The sequence below is a fragment of the Teleopsis dalmanni genome, chromosome 1 (assembly GCF_002237135.1).
Source record: "Teleopsis dalmanni isolate 2A chromosome 1, ASM223713v2, whole genome shotgun sequence".
NCBI lineage: Eukaryota > Metazoa > Arthropoda > Insecta > Diptera > Diopsidae > Teleopsis > Teleopsis dalmanni.
In genome coordinates, this window is record NC_051846.1 from 49,955,256 (window position 1) to 49,979,671 (window position 24,416).

Sequence of the window (24,416 nt, forward strand, 5' to 3'; positions counted from 1 at the left end):
TTAAGAGCAAACATTATAGAAAATAAAGGGAGTCTTATATTTATTCTAAAACCGAAAAGACGTGTTTTTAGTTGAAGTTTCTAATCAAGATGTTTAATAAATTAATAAATAAATTTGAAAACTTTTAACTTAAAACAATAAATAAGTACAATAAATATATAAATAAATATTTACATAAATGTAATGCAAAAAATCCCTAGGAAATTTCAATTTACTCCACTTCAATATACTTGAACTCGGCCTATATATATAAAGTTAAAAACTTTTAACCAAACATAATAAAAAAGTGCAATAAATAAATAAATAAATATTTACATAAATGTAGTGCAAAAAATCCCTAGGAAATTTCAATTTACTCCACTTCAATATACTTGAACTCGGCCTATATATATAAAGTTAAAAACTTTTAACCAAAAATAATAAACAAGTGCAATAAATAAATAAATAAATATTTACATAAATGCAGTGCAAAAAATCCCTAGGAAATTTCAATTTATTTTACCGCAAATTAATCAAATCCGCACACGGCTGAATACGTTATAACGGAATTTTGCTGAATAAGTTAAATATTAAATATGAGTGTTGGCAACCCATTTTGTCTGAAGTATGGTCAGTTGTATTTATCGATAAACTTTTTAAGCACCACTAGTTACTATGTTCATTGAGATTAAGAATGTATTTCTATGCTCATGCCTTGAAAGTCGGTATAATATAAACAATTGTTTGCGAACCGCATTTTCCAGTGTTCGCTTAATAAAATCAAAACTGATTGAACGGCGTGATTTGACAAAGTGTCTTTATGAATAAAAATATTTTGCAAACTTTTAATTGCCTTTATTGTACTCAGTATTATATCGAGTGTTTTTGTGTTTATTACGGTAGTTGAGTTTCAGTGCAAACTATGAGTGGGGAGGGTGAAACCAGTAAAAAAAGACAAAAAACGGTAAGCTAATAAGTAATTTAAAATTTTCTTATCAAAATAAAATTTGTACGACAATAATTCATTCAGATTAAAATATTTATACAATTGCTGCAAAGCAATTCATTTGAATTTGATGTTAAAATTTTAATTCAATGAAGAAAAGTATGTTTCGGATGAAACTAATTGAAACAGCTGTGACCTAATAAACGAGCAGACTATAGTTTTTTCTTATCTATCGAAAAATTTGAAAAGTAACAATATGCTTTCCTATTGAGTTTATTGATATGAGTATGTATGAATATTTCTTGAAACACATTTCTTTTATTAACACCTTTACCTTTTACAAAATTGTTTGATTTATTAAATTTATTAAGAAATAAAATTAATGAGTATTTGTTTAGAAGTAATTAAGAAAATTTAAATATATAACAATTAATTTCAACTTTAATTACTGCAAGCATCAGCTAATGAACAGCTGAATAAGCATTCGGCAAAGAATTGAAAACAATATTTTTACTTATCAATAATTAGTTTCTGAATACTTACTTACTCACGTTTAATACACACAGTACTAACCAGATTCTTAAGCAAGTAATAAAGCACTTCATATAGCCCATATGCATGTGTTTTTTTTTTTGTTTTAATTTTATACATGCAAAATATTGCAGCTAATCAAGAAAAAGTTGTATATTTTTCCGACTTGTTGCTTTGAAATTCCATTATTATTTAATTGTAAAAAAAAACATATTTTAAAAAACATTTTAAAAATTATTTTTATAGTCAACCATACAGCTGCCTTATTATAATATTTTTTATTTAGTTTTTATATCTAATTATTTTCTTAACTCGATGAAGGTTTCATTTTCACTGTTTTTTTTTATATAACATATTGAAATCATAATGTTATTTGCTGTAATGTTTATTAAATATATTCAACTTAATTACATAATTTAAAAAATATACAAGTAAAGAGAACTATAAAAATTTATAGGTTTTAAAAGGTTAACACAGCACATAAAAAATTTATTATATCTAAAATATACATACATACATTAACGAGTATAAACATATATGATTTAATGTACCTTTAATAGCTAAATTGTTGTTTTATAATTTATGTAAAAACTTTCACTAATATTTAAATAATGTTATAACAATTCCTCACACTTTATTTCAATACTTTATTTTAATTTACTAAAATCTATAAAATAATTAAATTATGTTATATTATTTGTCTGAAATTCATTTGGTTTGTATATTTAATTATTATATATATTGCTGCAAAATTTTATTTCTTTGCAATATTTTTCTATATACAAATTCTAAAGCATTTCTTCCTCTTCTAAGGTCCATGTTATGTAGAGTGTCGCGTCTAATTAGCTCTGCTGAGCTATGACGAAAATGCATGTTATACTGAGTGTCAAATCAGTTTGTCAATTTAATAATTTTCTATTACTTTTTTACTTTTTGCTTGCGTTTACATTTTAAAGAAAATATATATACATACATACAAGACGGCTTTAACTGAGTGACGAGGTAGATATAGCCTCGGCTCTCATGACCGAATTTAAATCGACATTTGTTTTTTTCACTCACTCCTAGTTTTTTAATTTGCATTGAAATCAACAATAAGTTTGATTTTGACGTGCCCGTGACACTCTAAATAACATGGGCCTAATATTCCATTAAGTTCATAAATAGTCCTTTAAAAAGTTCTTTCTTCCTAATAGTCTTTAGTAGTCCATTAAGAATTGTAAATCAGATAATCTGCCTTAAATAATCTCTATTTTTTGCTGCTGTTTTTCAATTGTTGTCGTTTAATTTTATTAAGTCATTTTTAACACCATCAATCCTTTTTTTTTGCCTTCTGAAAACATTTTCAGTTACATATATCTTAATATAGGTTTATAGTATCTGCCTATATTACACAGTGTGGCAGAGTTAAAAATCGATTTATTCTAAACCACTAAAGACATTAGAATTATATTCTAATTTGAATATTATACTCAAATGCATAATTGAAAAAAATTACTTTTCTCAATTACTTTTTGCATCGATAAGCAATATATATCCATTTTGTCATATACATAATTTTTACAGGTTTTTCAAAACAGTCAATATTTTTATTAATAATTTGTAATTTTTTCTTATGTAATTAAATTTGCTTGATATGTCTTTTCAACAACTATTTTTTTAAATTGCTGGTTTTTAAATTAATATAAAATTTTTAACAAATATTATATATAATTCTCACCATTACTTGTTCTAGTAGTATGTAACCATAACCTGTGGAGAGCTATATTACAGAAAATATAAATATAATGTAAATACGGATATATGGGTTAGGTAGTCAAGAAAAAGAATGGTTGCGTGGGATTAGGGAGAAATAAAAATGTAAGTGTCTATGTCAAGGTTTGGGAACCTGGCGACTTCAATGGGGCGGAACCATAGGACTCATATGTAATTAGAATGTACATCACAGAACATATCAGAGTCTTCATTAAGTGTAAAAATGTAGTTGGGTCTCACAACTACAACTGTGTCTCACACAGCCAACAGATCGTAATAAAAGGACCTATTATTTTGTATGTATCTAGAATAGTTTGTTTAACTTTACTCTAAGAGGTCATGAATGCCTATATAATCTAGGAAGAAAAAAGGTGACTAAAAATCTTGTTGGTGATATAGGTGGAGGTTTCTATCATCAAAGAACAGAGTTATATGGGGAAGGTATACATTTAGATATAATTCTTGAATGTTAACATATTTTATGAAATTTAAGATATTGAAAAGGGTAATGAGTCCTTCAAACAACATACTACCATCTATATCCAATTTTTATCTTACCAATTATTTTAGTAGAGTTTATTGCAAAGTTTCAAATTAGAAGGCTTATTTAGGAACAATTTTTTTCAACTCGCTTTCCGGTGTCCTTTCATTTGTATCGGCCTGAACGCTTATCCAAGTGCTAACGCCTGTACTTTACTTTATAATAGCTTGAAAGCTTATATAGTTGTTTAAATTCGTTCTGTATAATTCAAAAAAAAGTAGTTTGAACTCTATTTGTAGTTTTATGTCTATATAAAACTCTATATTATACGAGTATACGTATGTGAAAATGTTTACTTTATAAGACTTTATCGATAAAATTATTAGTGGTTAACCTAATTTTATACAATTTTTTTGGGTGCCTTTAATTAGAACTTTTAAAATTGTTTTAGGAAAAAAAATCGATTTATGTTATGTATATTTATATTTATGTTAATAAACTTAATTTATATCACGTGTATTAACGAAGTTTTTTCCTGTTAATTTATTAAGTTTCTAGTTATTTGGTGAAGCTTAGTCACGCTATTTTATAAAAATAATTATAACATTTATTTAAACAATAAATTCAATGGAAATAAATACAAACCAAAGATATGTTTGGGTATTTTTGTTTTTATTTTTATTATAAATTTTTGTTGGGGTATAAAGCTAGAGTATGGGAAATGTATTTACACTTAAATGAAAAACTTTTTAAATATTTGCAAACGTGTTTTTGACTATATTTGTATATTTTCGTAAAGTTTGCCACAAGCATTTATGAGATTTATTCTAAAAATAATTTTTGGGTTTTTGCTCTTAAATATGTAAGTGCCACATAATACCAACTATCGTTTTTAAAAGAAAGTATATGCCAATAAAAAATACTACAAAACTTAACTGGTCAAGATGGTAAACAAGTTTTTTATTTTGTTTTTTTTTTATTTAGTCTTTGTTTAATCTTTTATATATTTAATTTTTGAAGACTTACAAAATGAAAGTTCAATGGCCTGTAAATGACGTGATATTGCAAGATCTACAAAAATGTTGCTATCATTACAAAAGTGGTAACTAAAAATATTTGAACATTAATTTGCACCTTTACTTTGGGGCACAATACCTATATACGCAGAGGTGGATAGAAACACCCATAATATTATATTTTATTGCAATATTTGATTTATGATGTATAAAATATTGTTGATTTCAGACTTCATTATTAGTAATATTTTTTTTTACAATCGATGTAGTTGTATGTTTAAATAAATGCAAAAAAAAGTTTAATTAAAATATCCACTTTTTGTTAATTCTAAACAAATTAAATTTAAAAAATATTTTCTTTTAAAAATCCCATCTTAATATCATAAAAATTGAGATACTCACTCAGATACTACATCTATTCACAGTCATGAGAATAGTCAAAGCCATTTGGTATATTAGTAAGAAAGATTTACATTGAAGTTCAGAGTTCAGAGACCTCGAACTGTTGACATCAAATATTTAGTAATATAATTTTTTAATAAAATAAACGAGCAAAAATAAACGATCGAAGAAAATATGCTTACAACCGGGCACTAAAAAATCATGAAACATCACAATATAATATCCAAATGCACACATTTTAAAAAGGAATGAGAATGTAAAAATTATACTCAATACTCAATGGAGTTATATCTTTTTGTGTATTGATTGCACTGCTAGTTAAGTACATGTTGACTATAAGTTAGTTACGACGCTACGTTTGTATTTGCTGTAAATGAATAAAAGATATATTATTGTGTTTAGCGATTTTTGTGTGAAATTTAAACGTAAATTAGTTCAACAAAGTATTTAAATGCTTCTTTCATAAAGCTATTTTGTCATAACCACAAATGTGTAAATTATTCAAATGATTTCTGGAAGATTAGGAAAACAATGAATATAGTACGAGGTCTAGGTTTCCTAACACGTTTTTCAATTGATGAAAATGCAAAAGAAAGTTAATAGTTTGGGCTTGCTAATAGCACATTCACACTGTCTCATTTAGGAGGTTTTGCTCATTATAGCCACTAATATAAAGAGATGTCATATATATAAGTTCATTTAAATAAATCAGCTCATTTAAAGCAAAAAATGTCTAATGCAATCCTTAAAAATAAATTTCCCACAAGGAAAATTTTCAAAATTTGAAATATTTGTCATGTGTTTTATATGTGAAATGTAAACAAACAACAGCTGAGCTGTAAACAAAGGCACCGAGGTAGTAAGTATTTGATAAAATCTTTGTTTTTGTTAATTGAATATGTAATTGATATATAAAATTTATATAAATGATTTAATGTATCTATTATATATCAAATTTTTTTGTGTGATATGTTATTAATTGAAGTTTATAAAAGTTCTATCAGCTGCATTAATTGGCTCATTATAATGTGAACGTTTACTCATTAATATAAATGAGCAAGTGCTAAAATGAGGCAGTGTGTATGTATTATAACAGAAGAATTAAGTTTAGAATGGTTGCTGAAGAAATAGGAACGTTCAATGGGCCCTGTTCAAATATTATTTTAATAACTTAAAGAAAATGTAAATTGGTCATTAAATTTTGTATTTAAAATAAAATAAAATAAGTTTGTTTAAATCTAAAATAGCATAATAATATCTGAATTCACATTTAAACAATGTTAGTGTAAATATGTAGATATGATAACACTTCATAAGTAACTCTTTCACATCTATAAAATATTGCAATAAAACTTACGAACACAATTGGAATTTTATATTTCCGTAACGAATTTTGTTAAAGGTTTCTTTAATAAGTTATTTTTAATTACATTTAAAAATCATAATTTAGTTATTCCAGTAGCTAATCTATGTGTCCCATTTATTTTATCGTTTATCTTTATTTGAACTCAATAAAGATAAACTGAAGTTAAAGAAACAAAAACGGTTTGGCTTGTACCGAATCTTCAAAACTCTTCACACGTTGAATTGTTTACAATATAATTAAATTTATTTTAGAATTATTTTCTAATTGCTTTGTTTTTATATGAAATCGATTGAAATTATGTTTTTATAGTATATAGGCACATAAATAAAATATGAAATATAAGTCTAAGGAATCAAATATTAACTCAACCAACTTCATTCATTGGTTGATTTGATCTGCTAGCATTGTAAAAGAATATTCTGTGGAGTGTTTTATTTAGTAAATTCAGAATCCGTGAGAGATTAATTTTTCAATATTTATATGGACGTCAATAAATCCATTTATTCCATAATACTGATTATTAATGTCCATATATATTTAGATTATCTTCTATGTCTCATATTCTGCGTTGTAAACGTCTGCATAAATTTAATATACTTGTTATTCATTATACTGCACATCTTGTTAATACAAAAATAATTTTTGTTTTTATTATTGTATTTTTTATTCAATATACATTTATTATTATTATATTTGACTTGGGAAATTAAGCGCTTGGATCTAGAGATCTATTGTGTCCCTCCATGGATTAAAAAAACATTTTCGATAAATGAGTTGTTTAAATGAAGTCTACTTTATTGAGTCTTATTTCTTCATCCGATTTAAGGTATCCTCCTAACAATTTCTGCCGTTTATAAATCAGAGCTGGGCTAACTTCTCGTATGTGTTTTATAGTCGAATTCTGTTCTCCATCTGTAGTGATCTGTCAGAACTTCTATAAAGATACTGAAATTATTCTTATTTGCTTACCTTTAATCCTTAAATCATATTAATTTGAAAATCTCTCTTGAAAGTAATAACCCTGATATATTGTGCTGGTAGGTTATAAGATGAAATTTTTCTATTCCTAAGTCCGGGCCTACAAGTAGCAAGCAACATCACGATCTGAAACCTATAGGTTATATATCTGATTTTTTGTCCAAAGATATTTAGCTTTTCCAGTGTTGATGTCATCTGATAAAAATTTAAAGAATAAAAATCTGGCTATCAATTAGAATTTTTCTGATTAATTATGCTCAAGGCTGCAACAAATATCTCTGCCTATCGCCTTTATTTTTGCTTGAAGTATAGTGATTGTTTTTTTCTGGATACGAATGTAAAGACATGTTAGTTCTAAGAGTATTTTCATGAGTTATCATGAATCAGCCAATAACTGTATGAACCCACTGCCTTAATTTTGATGTGTAGCCCTAATACTTCCTAAAATCGGTATACGTATCATAAAGTCTTTAGTAGTCCTTTTGCTATATATTCAATTTAAGATTCACACATTAATTTTTGGTTAAATATTTTTCACAAGAATTTTGTTTCTTTCTGGTGGTCCAACTTGATTTCAATCAGATTGGAGTTGCTTGATTTATATTTCCTCGTGGTAGTTTTTGTTGAATTTATATTCGTCCCTACCTTGACACGTTTTTGGCGTATGGGTTTTCTTATTTCACCGAACACTTTTGCCAAACAAATTTCAGATGTTTCATCTAAAATCAACAGTTGTTCGTTATTCTAATAGCACTGATATCATATATCCACTTCTTCTTGAAAATCAACGACCATTTGTTTTCAAGAATTTCGAAGGCGAATAAGTTTTGTTGGATTTGGTTCATCTCGAAACAACCATAAGATCAGTCGATCTTAGTTGTAGCCTCAAGTGAATAGACTTTAATTCACCACCTGTCATAATCTGACATGTAAGTATTTGACAGCACTGTTATTGTAATTCTTAAGTATTTCTGTACAATAATCAACATGAGAATATTTCTTAAGTCTTACTAATTTATGTGAGATCAAAAATGTTGACTCAGTAAGTAAAAGTTAAAGTTAACAGCACCAAAAATGGTTAAATAACTGAAAAGAACTTAAACTTTCATTGAATGTCTCTGTACGAGTTTATACATTTCTAACGCTAAAATTATGCACCCATTTAACAATTTTCGTTACAATCAAATTTGAGAACAACTTTGCAGTTTATTGTCTCACAATATTTATAATTTCAGTTAAAGTGCTACAAAAGAGCATTGTAATGCATTATCCAGATATTAAAAATATACTTACAGTATGCTCATATTATATAAGTTACAATGGTAGCTGAATATAATGTTTTCGTTCGTATTAATATACTTTAGATAAAGAATCCATTATCACTGTTCGGTGTTCCTAACAATAGCGTTGTTAACAAAAAAATAAAGTTCAAAAAATTATGATAATAGAAAAAAACGGAATCTTGAAACTCATATTCAAATGATAAGTTAATAAAATTTTACTTTAACCTCAATTATGAAAAACTTTAGTGTGGATTGTGCGCAAACTGAAATGTACATATGTTATGTACCTGTGGAACTAATGTCTATGGTTTCAATAATTAGACAACATTATCGTTTTTGCAAAGCATTAACGTTTTCTGGCACATGTGATTTTGGGTAACCTTTATCAGTTCTGTTCGTGAATAAACAATGTCCATCAAAATCAAATCAAAATCGTTATACCAGTATTTCATAGTTGTAGAGGAGGAGTTTTATCACAAAAAGCAGAAGTAAATGTTTCGATGTATTATTGTCTTAATAATCCACATAGAAAATCGCAAAACATTTTCATACAAACAAATCATTGGCGGAGCTAGACCAATTTTGCACGTCGGCGACATCAGAATTAAGAGGCCCCTTTATAACCCAGTTGTAAACTTTCAAGTTACATTGTTGAAAGTTATATTGCTAATCAAATTAAAATAAACACAAATTAAAATAAATGAATTTTCCTACCTTTACCCTCACTCAATTTTTTTTTAAATTAGGTCATAATTTGCGCCAGCTGCTATTTTTGCTTCAATTTATAGAATTTCCAATGGAGATAGTCTCTCTGGGATCATCATACTTTTCTAGTACGTCTTAATCAATTTTATCTTTGAGAAGCTTCTTTCCGTCAAAGCTATACTGACTGGACTTGTGAACATGAATCTGGTTACTATATAAACATTCGGGAATACTTCGAATATGGTTAACGCCATTATCAAACCAAATCGTTTAAAATATTTATTAAGTGTTTAGAATCCACAGTCGGTAACTTTTTGCGAGGCCTCTGGGGGCACGAGGCAGTCGGCGGTCGCCGATATCGCTGACGCCTAGCAACGCTAGTAGTGGCCGAAAATAATAATTTCTTGTAGAAAGGTCAGCAAGTATCAAATAATATTAAAGATTACCAATTATTATCAATTATTTTATTGGTTAGTATAATCGCACCAAATACGTGCAAGTTTCTTCAATCCTATCTGATTTGTGTTGAATTTCTTTCCACAATCTAAACTGTTGATATGCTTTGTGAATAGATTGTAGATAGATCGATAGTCTATGAAACTTGATGGTTCATTCAAAAGACATTTAGGCAATATTTGAATTTGTCATGCGAAACATGTGACTCATGTATCGCAATTCATAATTTTCTTATTAAGGTTCGAAAGATCTTAATCTTAATTCTATTGGGTTCCCAGGGGAACATTGGGTCATAAGATTCGAAAGATAATTAAAGATAGTAAGGAAATCTTTGTTTAAAGTAGTTCTTGTGGAAGCACATATAGACACAATTTGGAGTTTGTGGTGAATAAGTTCTGTCATTTTGTTGTTCTGCGAGCAGAAGAATGTAATTATGTTTAGTAGGGCATACGAAAGCATGCGAAATTCTAGTCTTTGTCACTTTAGAGATCAGCTATTGTCACCATGTTGCTAAAGCAACAAAAGCTGTCATCATTTATATTAGTAGTTGTACTTTAAGTTTTATCATATTCAAAGTATGTTAACGTATTAAACATTTAATTTTTGATCAGTACTACTTCAGACAATGAGGTTAGAAAAAGCTTCGTTGATGTTTAGTAAGATGTCGTTCACTACTTATACAAAAATAGTGCCGAGACAGAGAGAGCACAGCCTTACCGTATACCGCAGATGATAATAAATAGTCGGCTAGTTTTTTAAATAGTAGTTACAGGTTGTAATCGGTCACAACTAGTGGCTTAACCCAATAATTTTGTTTATGAATAGCTACCAATACTCACATATCAAATAGTAATTCTCGCGCTAATAATACAGGATTATATATTTATTCGTTCCGTTTGTAAACTTAAATAATACACAATTGTGATTGCGTTTTGATTGCTAGCAATTGGTGTAAAAAACAACATCATTCTATTATTCTCTATGAGACATCTTACTTGTATTGGATTCTTTTGAGGCAATTTTCGAGTCCTATCGCACACTGTCCACATAAACACTATACTTTGCTTAATCCCACAAAATAAGGTCCAGTGGGTTTTATATATCACCAATTCATATCACGTGAAATTGAATATTATTTCTATAGCATCATTGTTATTTATATATAGAGTATAAAAACAAAAATTTAACTATAATTTTTGTACTTTTGAACTGGCATTTTTTTTGAGTTCGTAGACAATTTAGTAAACCACCTGTGTTAATATACAGAATAATGTTCCATTTATTTTTATACCTCTGAAGTTGTTCAAATTTGAACATGTGTCTGCGCGCTAATTACCTAAGTAACATATTCAGTTATTTGGGTATTAAATATTTTAGCATTTTATTTAATATTTTACTATTTTATTTTATATTTTTAATAAATTAAATTTATTTCTAACAAAGGTTTTTCAAAGCATTAAAATATTTTGTTACCAAGGTTCTTTTAGACATTAAAATATGAAATGTAATAACAGGGATTAGTTAATGTAACTAAAGAAAAAGGAAGTAATTAAATAAGGTAACAAAGAAAAAGGTTAAGGGACATTTCCTTTAACCTTGTACCTAAAAGAAAAACCTAATTTAACCTAATTATTAGACTATGTAAAATTTAGTATTTAAGAGCAAACATTATAGAAAATAAAGGAGTCTTATATTTATTCTAAAACCGAACAGACGTGTGTTTTTAGTTGAAGTTTTTTATCAGAAGTCATTGTCTAAAAATTATTTTTAATTTTTTTTCACAAATATAAACTCGCGGCTATAATGTCGAGTTAACTGCAGACGTACTGTTTTATCAACAATTTAACAACTTTTCAAATATATTTTATTTGTTTATATTTCTTTGACGGCAGTACAGTGAAAATTCGAAGCCGCCGATTACTTAGTGTCAGTTGCAGTTTCAAACTTCAATGAGAAAGTCATTGCGTCAGTTTGTGGAGTGTACACTTTCTTTTTTCTTAAAGTAACCAAGTTTTAGTTGTTGTGCCTTAAATTAATTTAGTTTCGGGTTTGGCGTTTATTGGAATAGTCAAGATATCAGTGAATAGTTCAAAATAAATTAATATAAAAAAATATTATAAACATATTCAATAGAAATGTTCACTAAAAGAGCTCATTTATTGAATTGGAGCAATTCTAAATTATACAACAATAACAATAATTTAACCACAAAATGTTGTTTAAGTCATAATGAATGCACGGAACTGGTAAGTTCAGCTCAATAATGTAACAACTAAATTGAAAGTTGTTTGTGAATTACATGAAAAATAATATACAACAATACATCTTAGGATATGTAATTACTCATGCAAGAAATAAAAACAACAAAAACCGAAGTATTAACACAAAAGAATGCTTTACAAAATCAAGTTTTTTGAGAATTTGTGGTATTTAGAACAGTACCTGTGGTTTTTTATTTCTGATTTCATATAAAAAATAATTTTTTCTTATTGAGTTGTCAACTAAGAAAGCACAATGAATGAGTAAAAATTTATTGAAATGAAAATTTTTTTCAATATAAAGTGTTCTTATAGTTTTAATCCAGTTGGTCAAGATGAACAGTACTTTGGTTTATCATCTGAAAAGACAAAATAGCTTCGAAACCAAAATTGTAATACTTCTGGAACCAAGTAGATTTTTAAAATTTTATTTTCAGTCAAAATTAAATGCTAAATCTTGATTCAGCGAAGCATTACTACCTTACAAATAAATTAAATAAAAATAAATTAATTAATTTTTTCTGATTGGGATTATAAGTTTTCTCTACTTTGACAAAACCGATTTATTTTTTTAAATAGTGCTATTAAGACTTAATACCATTTGCATGGTATAAAAACAATGACGCCAACTTTGTTATCGAAGGCTCCATTTTCCCTCAGAAAGCCTGACATAAGTCAACCTGAGTGTCACCTGACTGCCAAACTGAAAACCAGATTGACTATTTCTGTATAGGAAATATGTGGAGGGATAGCCTGATAGCCTTTTGGACGTACGTTTCAAAAGCAATTGAGCATATAAAGAAAGCTAAGAAAATTAACGCAAAACTTCCTCTTCTAAATTCTACATTAAACCCAGACATCAATTCTGATTCCCCCTCAGCAAAATCAAAAGGAGTACCAGAACAGTGCCCATGTTTCTAAATTGTTGCACTATTGTCGGTTTAAAAATGATATTCTGATCTGTGCTTTCAAATCATTTTTAAAAGGTATAGCAGTATGTATGTTGAAGGGCTATATTGTTGGCTTAAATATTTCGTTTAAGTTTACGCTTGTGGTGTACTTTAAATAATATATATATTTTTCGTCTCCAATCATTCTTTCAATTCGTTATCTTCAAATTTTATTTGAGTGGACTTCTGACTTTCATATTAAATTTACCATTTTATTTATTAATGCTAAAAGATTTCTTACTATATATACTCGTAAATATTCTAAAGCAACTGACTTTGTTCAAGAAAATAAAAAAAAACAAAGGCTAAGTTTAGTAACATAATAGATTAAATAGAACACAGTAGAATCTCAGATATCAAGTTCATTAAATATATTCGAAATTGTCGAATAGTATTAAAGACTAAAAATTTGTTCACACATTTAATATAATAACAAATGAACACTTGTTTCTATTAAATGATTTAATTGAATCCTTCATTTGTATAACAACTTTATCTAAATGTTAAGCGATCTGATCAGTGATGAGTTATTGTTTCTTGATAACTATCATGAAGCAACTTTTTTTTTTGCCCTTTAGAAATGTTTTTTAAAAAACCAATTTGAGCATTGTTTCAAATTTTTAGTTGAAAAAAATGTATATAGTTTTTTATTGGTAGTTATCGTTCCTTTTTTAAAATTTGAATATATATTTTCTTTTATTTTTTAAAATTTTTTTGCTGCTTTAAAGATCACGTTGCCTTGAGACAACTTGCACAATAGAGACAACTCTATTAATAACACACACAGTGTTGTATTATAGATATATCCAATATTATTAAATAGAATTATTATACATTATTATTAGAAATGTACATTATTATTTTTTTGAAAAAAATACTTGATTGTTAAATTTATATGATAACTGAACTGAACTGATTATATATATCGAATATTGTTGTCCGATTTTAGTCATTCCTAATACGTTCTCAAAAAAATTATTTGTAAAATCATACTCGTTCATGATATTTTACACACTTAGAGATAAGTTTACTAAATCGACTCTAACGCATCCGATACATTTATTCTTCAGTGTTACATATATTGTGGTCTGCAGCCACGATACGCTGCAACTTTAAATAGACTGTCAAGTACGGAATGACATAATATGCTGTCCATTTTGTAAATTGTACTGGCCTCTATATATTTAAACTTTACAGTATTATGTTAGACGTTGGCAGGTCAATTACTTACTTTTGATAAAAATTCACTCCTTTATTCAATAACCTCAAGTTGGTAATTAATACAGATTTATAGTGCAACAACAATGGACTATGAGATAGTACTGTGTGTTATTTATTCCTACGACTTTAATTTTATTTATAGATTCAAGAAATAATAATTTAATTAACAAGTTTCATATGTCAAGTGTTTAAAACAGATTCAAATGATATATATATAAGTCTTACAAGTTTAATAAAAAATTCAATAAATTTTTAATTACTGCCAATATATATAATAAGCATATGTATATAAAATGAGCACAAATGGAATATTTGAATTTAATTAAATATATTAAACTAAATATATTAAATTTATATTTAAATTAAATATATATATACACCAGAGTAATACAATTTTTTTATGTCTTATTTTATTTTTATGTAAAACAATACTTAATTTAAAAAACTTCATAAATATTTATTCAATTTTAATATCATTGAATGTTTTACCAGAAGAATAAAGACAGAATTTTTAATTACTACCTATTCAGATTTACTATTCCTTATTTTTATTAGAAATGTTGTAAAATATATATATTAAAGTTTTTTCGATCGATCATAATCAACCACTCTTATTAAATTATCTAGCTATAATAGTTTTGATAATAAATCTTGTAACTTTTTCTACATCAGCTGTTCCTATCTTTATCAATTTCGTAAATAAGAACTCTTCCAAAGAACAAAACTTTCCTCTGGAACAAAATAAATCAATCTAGCAGCGTGCATACCTATTAAATCATGACCAATAACAACGGACGTGCGCAGGTTGTCACTATTCCATGTTAAACTTGGGACATTAGTACTGCCAGTCACTTTAAGTTTTTACAATCGATTTATTTTTGTTTAGACGTTTCAATGAGGATATCTGATACTATTAATTTTTCTGGAAAAATGCAATATCTGGTTTGCTTCTAAGGAAATTGATGGCAACTGCAGTATCATCCAAAATAGTATTATCGTTATTCCATATTGAATTTTATCTTCAAAGATGAGCTGCATAATAGATGCGATTAACTTTTAACGGTTCCTTAATTTAAACACTATATAGACCGTTAATTCGAATTTTGCTAATGAGTTTCAATCTTGACAGCGGAAATAGATTTTTATGTTTAAATATGAAAAATTAGGACGATATCGTCAATATCCATCGGTATGTCAGTAACCTCTTGCATAACTGTTGAGTGCTCCTATTGTATACCAGAGTATATTTACAAGTTTTATTACTTGGAGGTTTAGGAGGAAGACGAAAACTTTGATCTAAAAGTATTGAGTTAAAGCAGAATTAGGTGAAAAAAAAAATTTCTTTAAAAGATACTGATTTTTTATATACGATCTCCTATAATTGCAATATAAACAATCGTTTTTAATCCAAAGTTTTGGTAATCAATTCTCAAACTACAGTAAAAGTAGAATTAAATTGTTTTCTTTTTTTTATTTAATTTATTTATTTAATTTTAAATAGTACACTTATTTTAATACTGAAAATATTTTAAACAGTTATTATAAATTATACTTAGAAATAATCCTATTTCTTTAACTTGAAATTTTTATTCCCACTTCGATAATCGGTGACCAAAGTATCTTTATGTAACATTAATTATGTGCAGACATATAGTGATTTAGGATAAATACGAGTATGTTGAATGCCCGATAGGTGTAAAATTTGACCATTGTATTGTAATAATTTTTCATCGCGGGTGTTAAGTGAAACTTTATGAACAGTATTGTTCCTCTTTTACATAAGCCATACATGATCGATGGCTCTTACCAAGGTCTTGAAGTTTCTATGCTACCCAGTATAACCATTACTTTGATGAGTAATAATACTGTAAAATTCTAGAGCAAATAACATAATAATTTGTAGATGCTGATTGTACTGTAAGTTACTCAGCACGATTGCAGTAGCACGATTAAGTGCTTATTGTTTACCGGCTATAGTAAAGCCGCATTTATAATGTTTCCAACCTTATTCATATATAAAACCACTGACGATCTGATAACAGAAACAGCAGCGTTAGCAACACATTCCGTATGTAGTTTTGTTCAGACCTACACCGTGCGCAGGTGAATATTTTAAGTTAACACTATAAATTTAATAAATAAACATTAAATAATCAGTTCGACCGTGTCTTAACTCCACTTGCATTAACCTATTTTAAGAATTTATATAATTTTATCTCAAAATGAATGTGTTGAAATATATAAAGAAAATATTGTGGAAAGACCTCACAGTCCATACTTGTATCGTAAAAGATTTAATTAAAACTTGCTTTTTCAGGTTACTAAAATTTTAATGCTTAACAGTAATATTTAAGAATTAGAAACAAATTACTTTTTAAAATCTTTATTTATTTCACTGAAATAAACTTTATACTGACATACACACATAAACACGCTCATTTCTTCTCAATGCAACTATTTTTTTTCTAAAAATCTTGTTTATAAAAAATGCCTAGGAGGAATATAGGTTCTGGCATCTAACTTAATGCAGATACTATTTCCTTATATAAACAATATCAAAGCAGAAATGAATAATTTCTAAAATCAATCAAAATGCTTTCAATAAAGAATCTTATATTTATTTTGAGAAATTTATTGTGTATTGTACACTGACCTCTTCTAAAATAGCGAAGATTATGTATTAGGCGAAACAGTAAAAAACCACGTACTTCGAGAAGCACCAACGAAAGCAAATGCCACTGGCAACGGTTTAGAGATTTGCTCTTTAATAGTTTCCTCTAACTTCAGTTTATTTATGCAAATTCATCTCAAAAATATGTAACGCATATATAATATATTTTTTATATATAAATTTTTAATTACTTTTTTCTTCTTGTACCATTGCTGTTGCTCTTGCTTTCGGCTTATAACTCAACAAAGTCATATCAAAATTTTAGTACGTTCGCGACTGCACAAGAAGCATTTAGTATTGAAAAAATCGCGCGGTGATTGTGAATAATATTAAACTAACTCTAATAATTCATTTTAATTCGTTTGTTTTATTTAAAAATAAATAAAAATAATTCATATTTAATTTGCTAAGCATTGTTAATAATGCCAAATCCATCTAACGGCTTTTATCCCTTTTTTAAGAGAAGGGTAGGTTTAAAAATATTTTATTTCAAATTAAGCTTGAAATATTTTAGTTAGATGTGATAAGACTATTTAAACATATTAATATAAAAAATTAAACTCACTGAAATTGGGTTAAATAATATTGTTGTGTATGCCAAGGTCTCCGAATGTTTTTAGAAGTTGTTTATTATTAGTATACAAAACTATATAAAAAAATACTCTAATTGTTGAAGCAATTTATTATTTAAATTCTATTTACAAAATATTTTAAATAAAGGTGTTGTGCTGATTTATTTTGACACATGTTTTATTTGTTTTATAATTTCTTTTTAAATATCCGTAAAAATTTAAAAAAAGTATTAGTTCTAATACTTATATATTATTTTAATTAAAATAAAAATAAAAAAAATTAATAAAGCTATCCATAATTTAGAGTTTATTCATTCACTGTGTCTTTCGTTAGATACAATACAAATAATATAGTTGTCCTAAAATTAAAAATAATTAAATTACTAATAATAATTAATATTGGGTGATATAAAGTATCCGCCGTATTTTAGTAAAAAATTTTAATTAAATTTATATGAGCCGCTATTAACTGTGACCTTTTACCATTTTACGGATAGCATCATAATTCCATCAGTGATTTTTAGCGATCGTTCAGTGATTTTTAGCTGCTCTTTGGTTGGTCAATTTTTCACCAGGCACCAAAACAAATTATAGACAGACAGTGTCAGGTCTGGACTATACGGATTCATCAAAGATGTGTATGATTTGGTATTGTCATAATAGAACACACTCCCTTTGCTGTTGACAAATTCTGATCGCTATTTGTTGATTGTTTCGTTTAAGCAGTTGAGTTGTAAGCAGTAAATAACCGAATAAACCGTTGCACCAGGCTAGATCAGTTTGTAATTGACAATTACTTTCAAAAACCACTACACACTCAACATTTATTTTCCCTCGATACAGGCTTTGAAGTCAATTATGAAATTAATAATGGCTTTTGACTTATATTTCATATTTCATAACTTTTCAGCGGTAAATAATGTGGTACCCAAACATCCATCATCTTTGAGTAGCCTATTTTTTTATTAAATAATATGAAACTCATGATTTAGTTTTTATATCAGTTAATATAATGCTAAAGTGAGTCACAATTTTGGTAATTGTACAGCTTTTGAGCATTAATTTGAAATACCACCTGTAAGTAAAAGAATAATTTTTTTGCACCCTTAGCGCTTAATCCGAAATAATCCAAAATAAATTTTAAAGTATATTTAGATCAAGTTGATATAGTTCACTTAAATTATTAAAAAGCGTAATTCTAAATAAAATGTGATACCTTTCCTAACTTCCTTCCTGGTATAAATTATTTTAGTGCCATCCATATTAGCAATATAGTAAACCGGTATTAAAATCACAGTAACAATAATTTTCCTAAGTAAGTTTTATAGTACAATCTTACCCTCTAAAATTTAACAGATGCCGCATTAAATGCAAAACCTTTTGTTACTCTCTAAAGTTTAACAGATGCCTGGTCTTGTACTATTAGCGTTGGGTTATTATATGACTACCTACAGAACAATGACGGTATTTAATTCTTAATAATAGTAACTCTTTTGAGTTAAATCTTAAGTTCTAGAGTTCAAAACATACCAGCCCACTCTTAGATAGATTTTTAACGGCTTGGAAACTTATCACCACATCACTATATCCTTTGAAGATTGTTGTGACAAACTCATTTTAAAAATGCCATTATGTCCTTTGGAGATATGTTGCGAAATTTTGTTATAATTGGATAGGTATTTGATGAGTACCGAAATCTGAGTCTGGTGAGACAATCACAGTAACACTGAATGTATTTTGCTGTTTTCTATTCTTCATAGCAAAGTATGCAGTTATAGCTTTTTGTAATACCTACCAGCCCACTTACAAATAGCTCTTAATATCTATCACTCTAATCTATCAATAAAGTGTATAAAAAAGAATCTTATGAGTAGACATTTACTTTGCATTTATCAACGATATTTATGTCCGAAAATTTAAACAAGTAAAATACTAAACTTTGCCGACATTTCAATACCAAAACATCTGACAGCTCGACACCATTATTACACCTTATGAGCTGGTTTAGTGTTTTCCCTGCCGAAGTCTTTATCTAGAATTTTAGTTGACTAATCAAAGCTAGCGTAAAACTTAACCAGGGGCTAATAAGGAACCAGCGTACAATATCATTGATCTGGCTTAAACGACAAAAGCTTCCTCAGCAGAGGATTGAATACTGATGTCTACATTTCATCAATTAATTTGGTGTCCCAAGTATGTGAACTTCACAACAGGTGTCCTATTCCCCCTCGCTATGCAAACGGCGGCAAGAATCAAAAGCTTCCTGAGCAGAGGATTGAATACTGATCTCTATATTTCATCAATCTTAATTTGGTGTCCCAAGTATGTGAACTTCAAAACAAGTGTCCCGTTCCCCCTCGCTATGCAAACGGATTGCCCTCCATGCATAGAGTCTGTATTTTTTGAGATAAAGGAATAAAATTTTATAGTGTTTTTTGAAACACTTACTTATTTGACCATAACAGCCCGTTACCGAATTTCGACCTGACGCAGCAAGGTCCCAGTTTTTACAAGGACCTTTGCCGCGTGCACGCCTTCTTCAGTCCCGTACATTAAATCCGGTTAGTGCTCTTTTAACTTGATAATTCTACCGGAGACGCGGTCTATCTCTATGCCTTCTTTCTCCAATTACTGCTTTAAACACCTCGCTGAAGCATATTCATCCATTCTCACAATATAACCAAGCCTACAAAGCCGCTGGATGTTAATTCACTTAATTATATCAATGTCGTCGTAATAAAGCTCGTACAAGTCGTGATTCATTCGTATGCGCTTCGTTGTTGTTTAGTCGCTGTAAAGCAACATTTTCGTCCTTACAGGTTGATGCTCCAGGCTTAAATCCTTAAGTCAGACACGCGTTTTTTGAGTGAGTTTTTTGGGGCACGCGTTATTAAAATAGTTACATATGTTAAAATTGTGTACAAATCAGATCTGATTGATACAAAGGTTCTATATAAAAGTAGTAACTATATTTCAGAATCTTAAGATATTTCATGAATAAAACATAAATAGCTGCAATTTTCTTTCGATAAAATTCCGAAAATAAAGAAAAATGTCACATTCAATAGCTATTGCTCCTTGGCATGACGGAAATATAACTTACCTTAGTGCGAATATACTTTAACAGATAAATAGAGAGTGGACCCAATACAAAGTACTAAAAATATTTTAATTATTGGAAATGCAATACCTTGTAACAAGGTTTTTTAGTGTAGTTCGCTAATAGTTTTTTGTTTTGCATTCCTTATTAGTTTTTTATTGACGCTTCACACTTTTGCTTTGTTTATTTTAAAGTACAGTAATCCCCCGGAAAACTCGTTATAGGGATTCCCGCATACCCCGTATACACACGTTCAAAGGTATGCGAATCTAATTAGAAACTGTAAAAATCCTTGCGTTATATAGGGGAATGCTCGTGTTGTACGGAGGATTGAAGTCGCGTAATATAAAAACAGTTTATAAGAGTACAGCGTTATAAGGGGAATTACTGTATATATTTGTGTTAGGTTAAGCACTAACTACATGCGTGGCTGATTAAGAGTTTACCTCGTAATTGATATAAATTCAATTTAATAGGGTAATACATATTAATTTAAATATTTTAAATTTAGTTTAAACAATTAGGATCAAATTCTTTATTAATTTTGGTAAAAGGAATATTTTAGTTTTTAATAAATATACGTTACCTGGGAATAGCCGATTGAACTGTACACTCTCTCCTTTGTATATTATTACTGCATGTATATTGAAACTCATACCGCAATATCATTCGGTCTATAGCTGTGAAGACAGTTTTTTTTTTTAATGCATTTTTTGGTAACAGTTTTAAGTCCATATGTTACTACAAATTATCTACAAATCATATAACCTTTAATATTTTGGCTAAAAAAATGTTTTTTAATTTTAAAAGCAAGTTATTGGGCAACTTTAAAAGTATTCCATCTGAAGTTACAAACGTGTGAATTTCAATATATCTCAGAAGAACATAATTTTTATTCAATGGAACACTTTGACTTAAGACTATGGTAGTTTATGCTAAATAAAACGCGGCCTTAAACAGTATAATCAGAAAAGTAATACGTATTCTAAAATTATGATAGTGAGAAACAATATTACTAAGTTTCAGGAACTTTGTTTAAAAATTTTGAAAAAATCTAACAATTACATTATTCGTCTTATTAATTTATTAATATAATTAACGGACAAGGTTTTTACATTGGATCAAATTGAATAATTTCCAAAGTAATTTGCTCCGTTAAATCCAAAAGTAGTAATAAAAATTCTGAAAGTGATTATAGAGATACTAAGAAATTTCCATTGGATTTAAGAGGACAGGTCAGTTTTGAAGTTGTTGATCCATTTCTACTAAAGCTTAAACCTTTTCTGATTGCATTACTCACATCATCAGTAGTAGTAAATTTGCCTGTTGTTGTCGCAGTATATTAAGTTAAAAAGTTTTTAAATTTAATATTTATGTTGCAAAATTTAATCCAGGTAACATTTAAAAGTTGTGAATCATTCTATTTGTTGCTCAAATTACTTAAAAAATTAATAAAAAAAATTAACTAAGTTTAAAACTTAAGAAATTTTAAAAAGAAGCATTACTTCTTATGGATATTATTTTTCGTTTTATAATACCTTCATAGTTAATAAATATTAATAAATTTACCTCTTTCTCTCTTTCTTTGTTTTACTAATAAAGGGCAATAGACTCTCAAAATCGCTTACATTTTCAATCCGTTATCGTTTATTTGAATATTTTTTGATTTATATAAATATTTGCTAATTAATGTAAATATTTGTTTTATGCTAATAAATTTAATAATAAATAATTTATACTTTATTTTGTTTTCAGTGTCTACAAGTTGCCACAAATGTAACAGAACAAAAACATCATGTAACGAGAGAAATAAGAGGAAAGAATTTAGGTTTATGTCGAGGGTTTCGAGGATGCACTGTTTGGTTAACCGGTAAGACATATATACTGCTATCTAATACTGCTACTTATATTAAATAATAGTGTATAAAGTAAGATTATTTTATTAAATAAAATTAAAATTAATATATCTCAAAATAGAAAAATTAGACAAAAAAATAATTTTTTCCTATTTTTCCGCTAACTGTTAGGACTGAGTGGTGCCGGCAAAACTTCAATTGCCTTTGAATTAGAGGCTTATCTAGTGTCACGTGGCATTCCTGCATACGGCCTTGATGGTGATAATATACGCACAGGTTTGAATAAAAATCTAGGTTTTACACCGGCAGATAGAGAGGAAAATATACGTCGTGTTGGTGAAGTAGCAAAATTATTTGCTGATAGTGGCGTTGTAGCGATTTGCAGTTTTGTTTCACCATTTGCGGATGACCGTGAATTAGTGCGGAAAATACATAAAGACTCGGATCTTAAATTTTATGAAGTCTATGTAGATACACCTTTGTCAGTGTGTGAGACGAGAGATGTTAAAGGCTTATATAAAAAAGCTAGGGAAGGTATTATTAAGGGATTTACTGGTATAACGCAAGAATATGAAGTTCCACAACATCCAGAAATAGTAGTAAGCACAGATGGGTTTACGATACAGGAATCTACACAAAAAGTGATACATCTACTAGAAGAAGAAGCGATAATACCTAAAACCTTGCGAGACATCAATCAAGTAGGTTTTTATTAGAATTTTTATATATATATTATTTTTCCTCTATAATTATTTTTAATTATTCTTATTATCTAAGCTTCCTGAACTCTTCATAGATTCAAGTCGCACAGAAGCAGCTTTGCACGAAATAAAATCTTTAAAAACAATTCCTATCACTAAAATAGAACTGCAATGGTTGCAAATTTTATCAGAAGGTTGGGCATATCCTTTAAAAGGATTTATGCGTGAACAAGAATACCTTCAAACTTTGCATTTTAATTCCATATTAACGGAAGATGGTGCCTTCCGTGAAAATCAATCGGTGCCTATTGTATTATCTGTATCAGCTGATGCTAAAGAGAAATTAGATGGTATTAAATTATAGCAAAATACAAATAAAAAAAGTGTCTATATTCATAATTTTTTTTACAGGTGTCTCTGCGCTAGCTCTTACTTACAATGATAAAGCTATAGCTATTCTACGCAAACCTGAATTTTATTATCATCGAAAAGAAGAACGATTATCTCGTCAATTTGGTACAAGCAATCCTAATCATCCATATGCTAAAATGGTCTTTGAATCAGGTGACTATTTAGTTGGCGGTGATTTAGAAGTTCTTGAAAGAGTTCGCTGGAATGATGGTTTAGATCAATATCGCTTAACTCCAAATGAGCTGAGACAGAAATTTGCTGATATGCAGGCTGACGCTATATTTGCATTTCAAGTAAGTACATAATATATTCAAAAATGCATATTTTATTTTATTATATCCAATATATATGAAAATTTGCATAATAACAACTTTTAGTTTTTTAAAAGCGTAAATATCCTTTTGCATAACAAAATTCCTAATAAGTCAAATTTGAAGTTTTTACTTTTATGAGACCATGGTTTATATTTCGTACAAGATGACCGTGTGGGTCTGTATTTGTATTGTTATTAGACAATAATTTTTACTAAATAGTACAGGATTTTTCCTTCTCGTGCAACAAGGACGATTAATTCTGCCTTAACTTGATCCCCTACAGGTTCTTCCTTCCACTGTAGTTTCAAACACATTTTTGCTGGACCATAGCTGGATAAGATAGTTGTCTAAAACTCGTAGAAATCTAACGATCTTGCAAAGAATTTTTCTCTTTAACATTGTCAGTGTTGCGTCATTATTCTGTGATGAAAGTCCATGCTTCTACGGAATGCAGAATCATAGGT

General features: G+C 28.1%; 1 protein-coding gene across 3 annotated transcripts; it reads left to right on the forward strand.

Annotated features, from left to right (window-relative positions):
* The first annotated feature begins 666 nt into the window (after positions 1-666).
* On the forward strand, positions 667-23,973 carry LOC119670221 (bifunctional 3'-phosphoadenosine 5'-phosphosulfate synthase-like). Of its 3 annotated transcripts, none has more exons than XM_038080396.1 (5): positions 667-943; positions 22,426-22,540; positions 22,698-23,227; positions 23,304-23,577; positions 23,639-23,973. In XM_038080396.1, exons 1-5 carry the CDS (start codon positions 902-904, stop codon positions 23,941-23,943), a joined length of 1,266 nt encoding a protein of 421 aa, XP_037936324.1. In that variant the 5' UTR covers positions 667-901; the 3' UTR covers positions 23,944-23,973. The 3 variants fall into 3 exon arrangements, with proteins under 3 accessions (XP_037936324.1, XP_037936321.1, XP_037936322.1); XM_038080393.1 differs by lacking the exon at positions 667-943 and adding an exon at positions 11,744-12,144; XM_038080394.1 differs by lacking the exon at positions 667-943 and adding an exon at positions 17,325-17,465.
* The last annotated feature ends 443 nt before the right edge of the window (positions 23,974-24,416 follow it).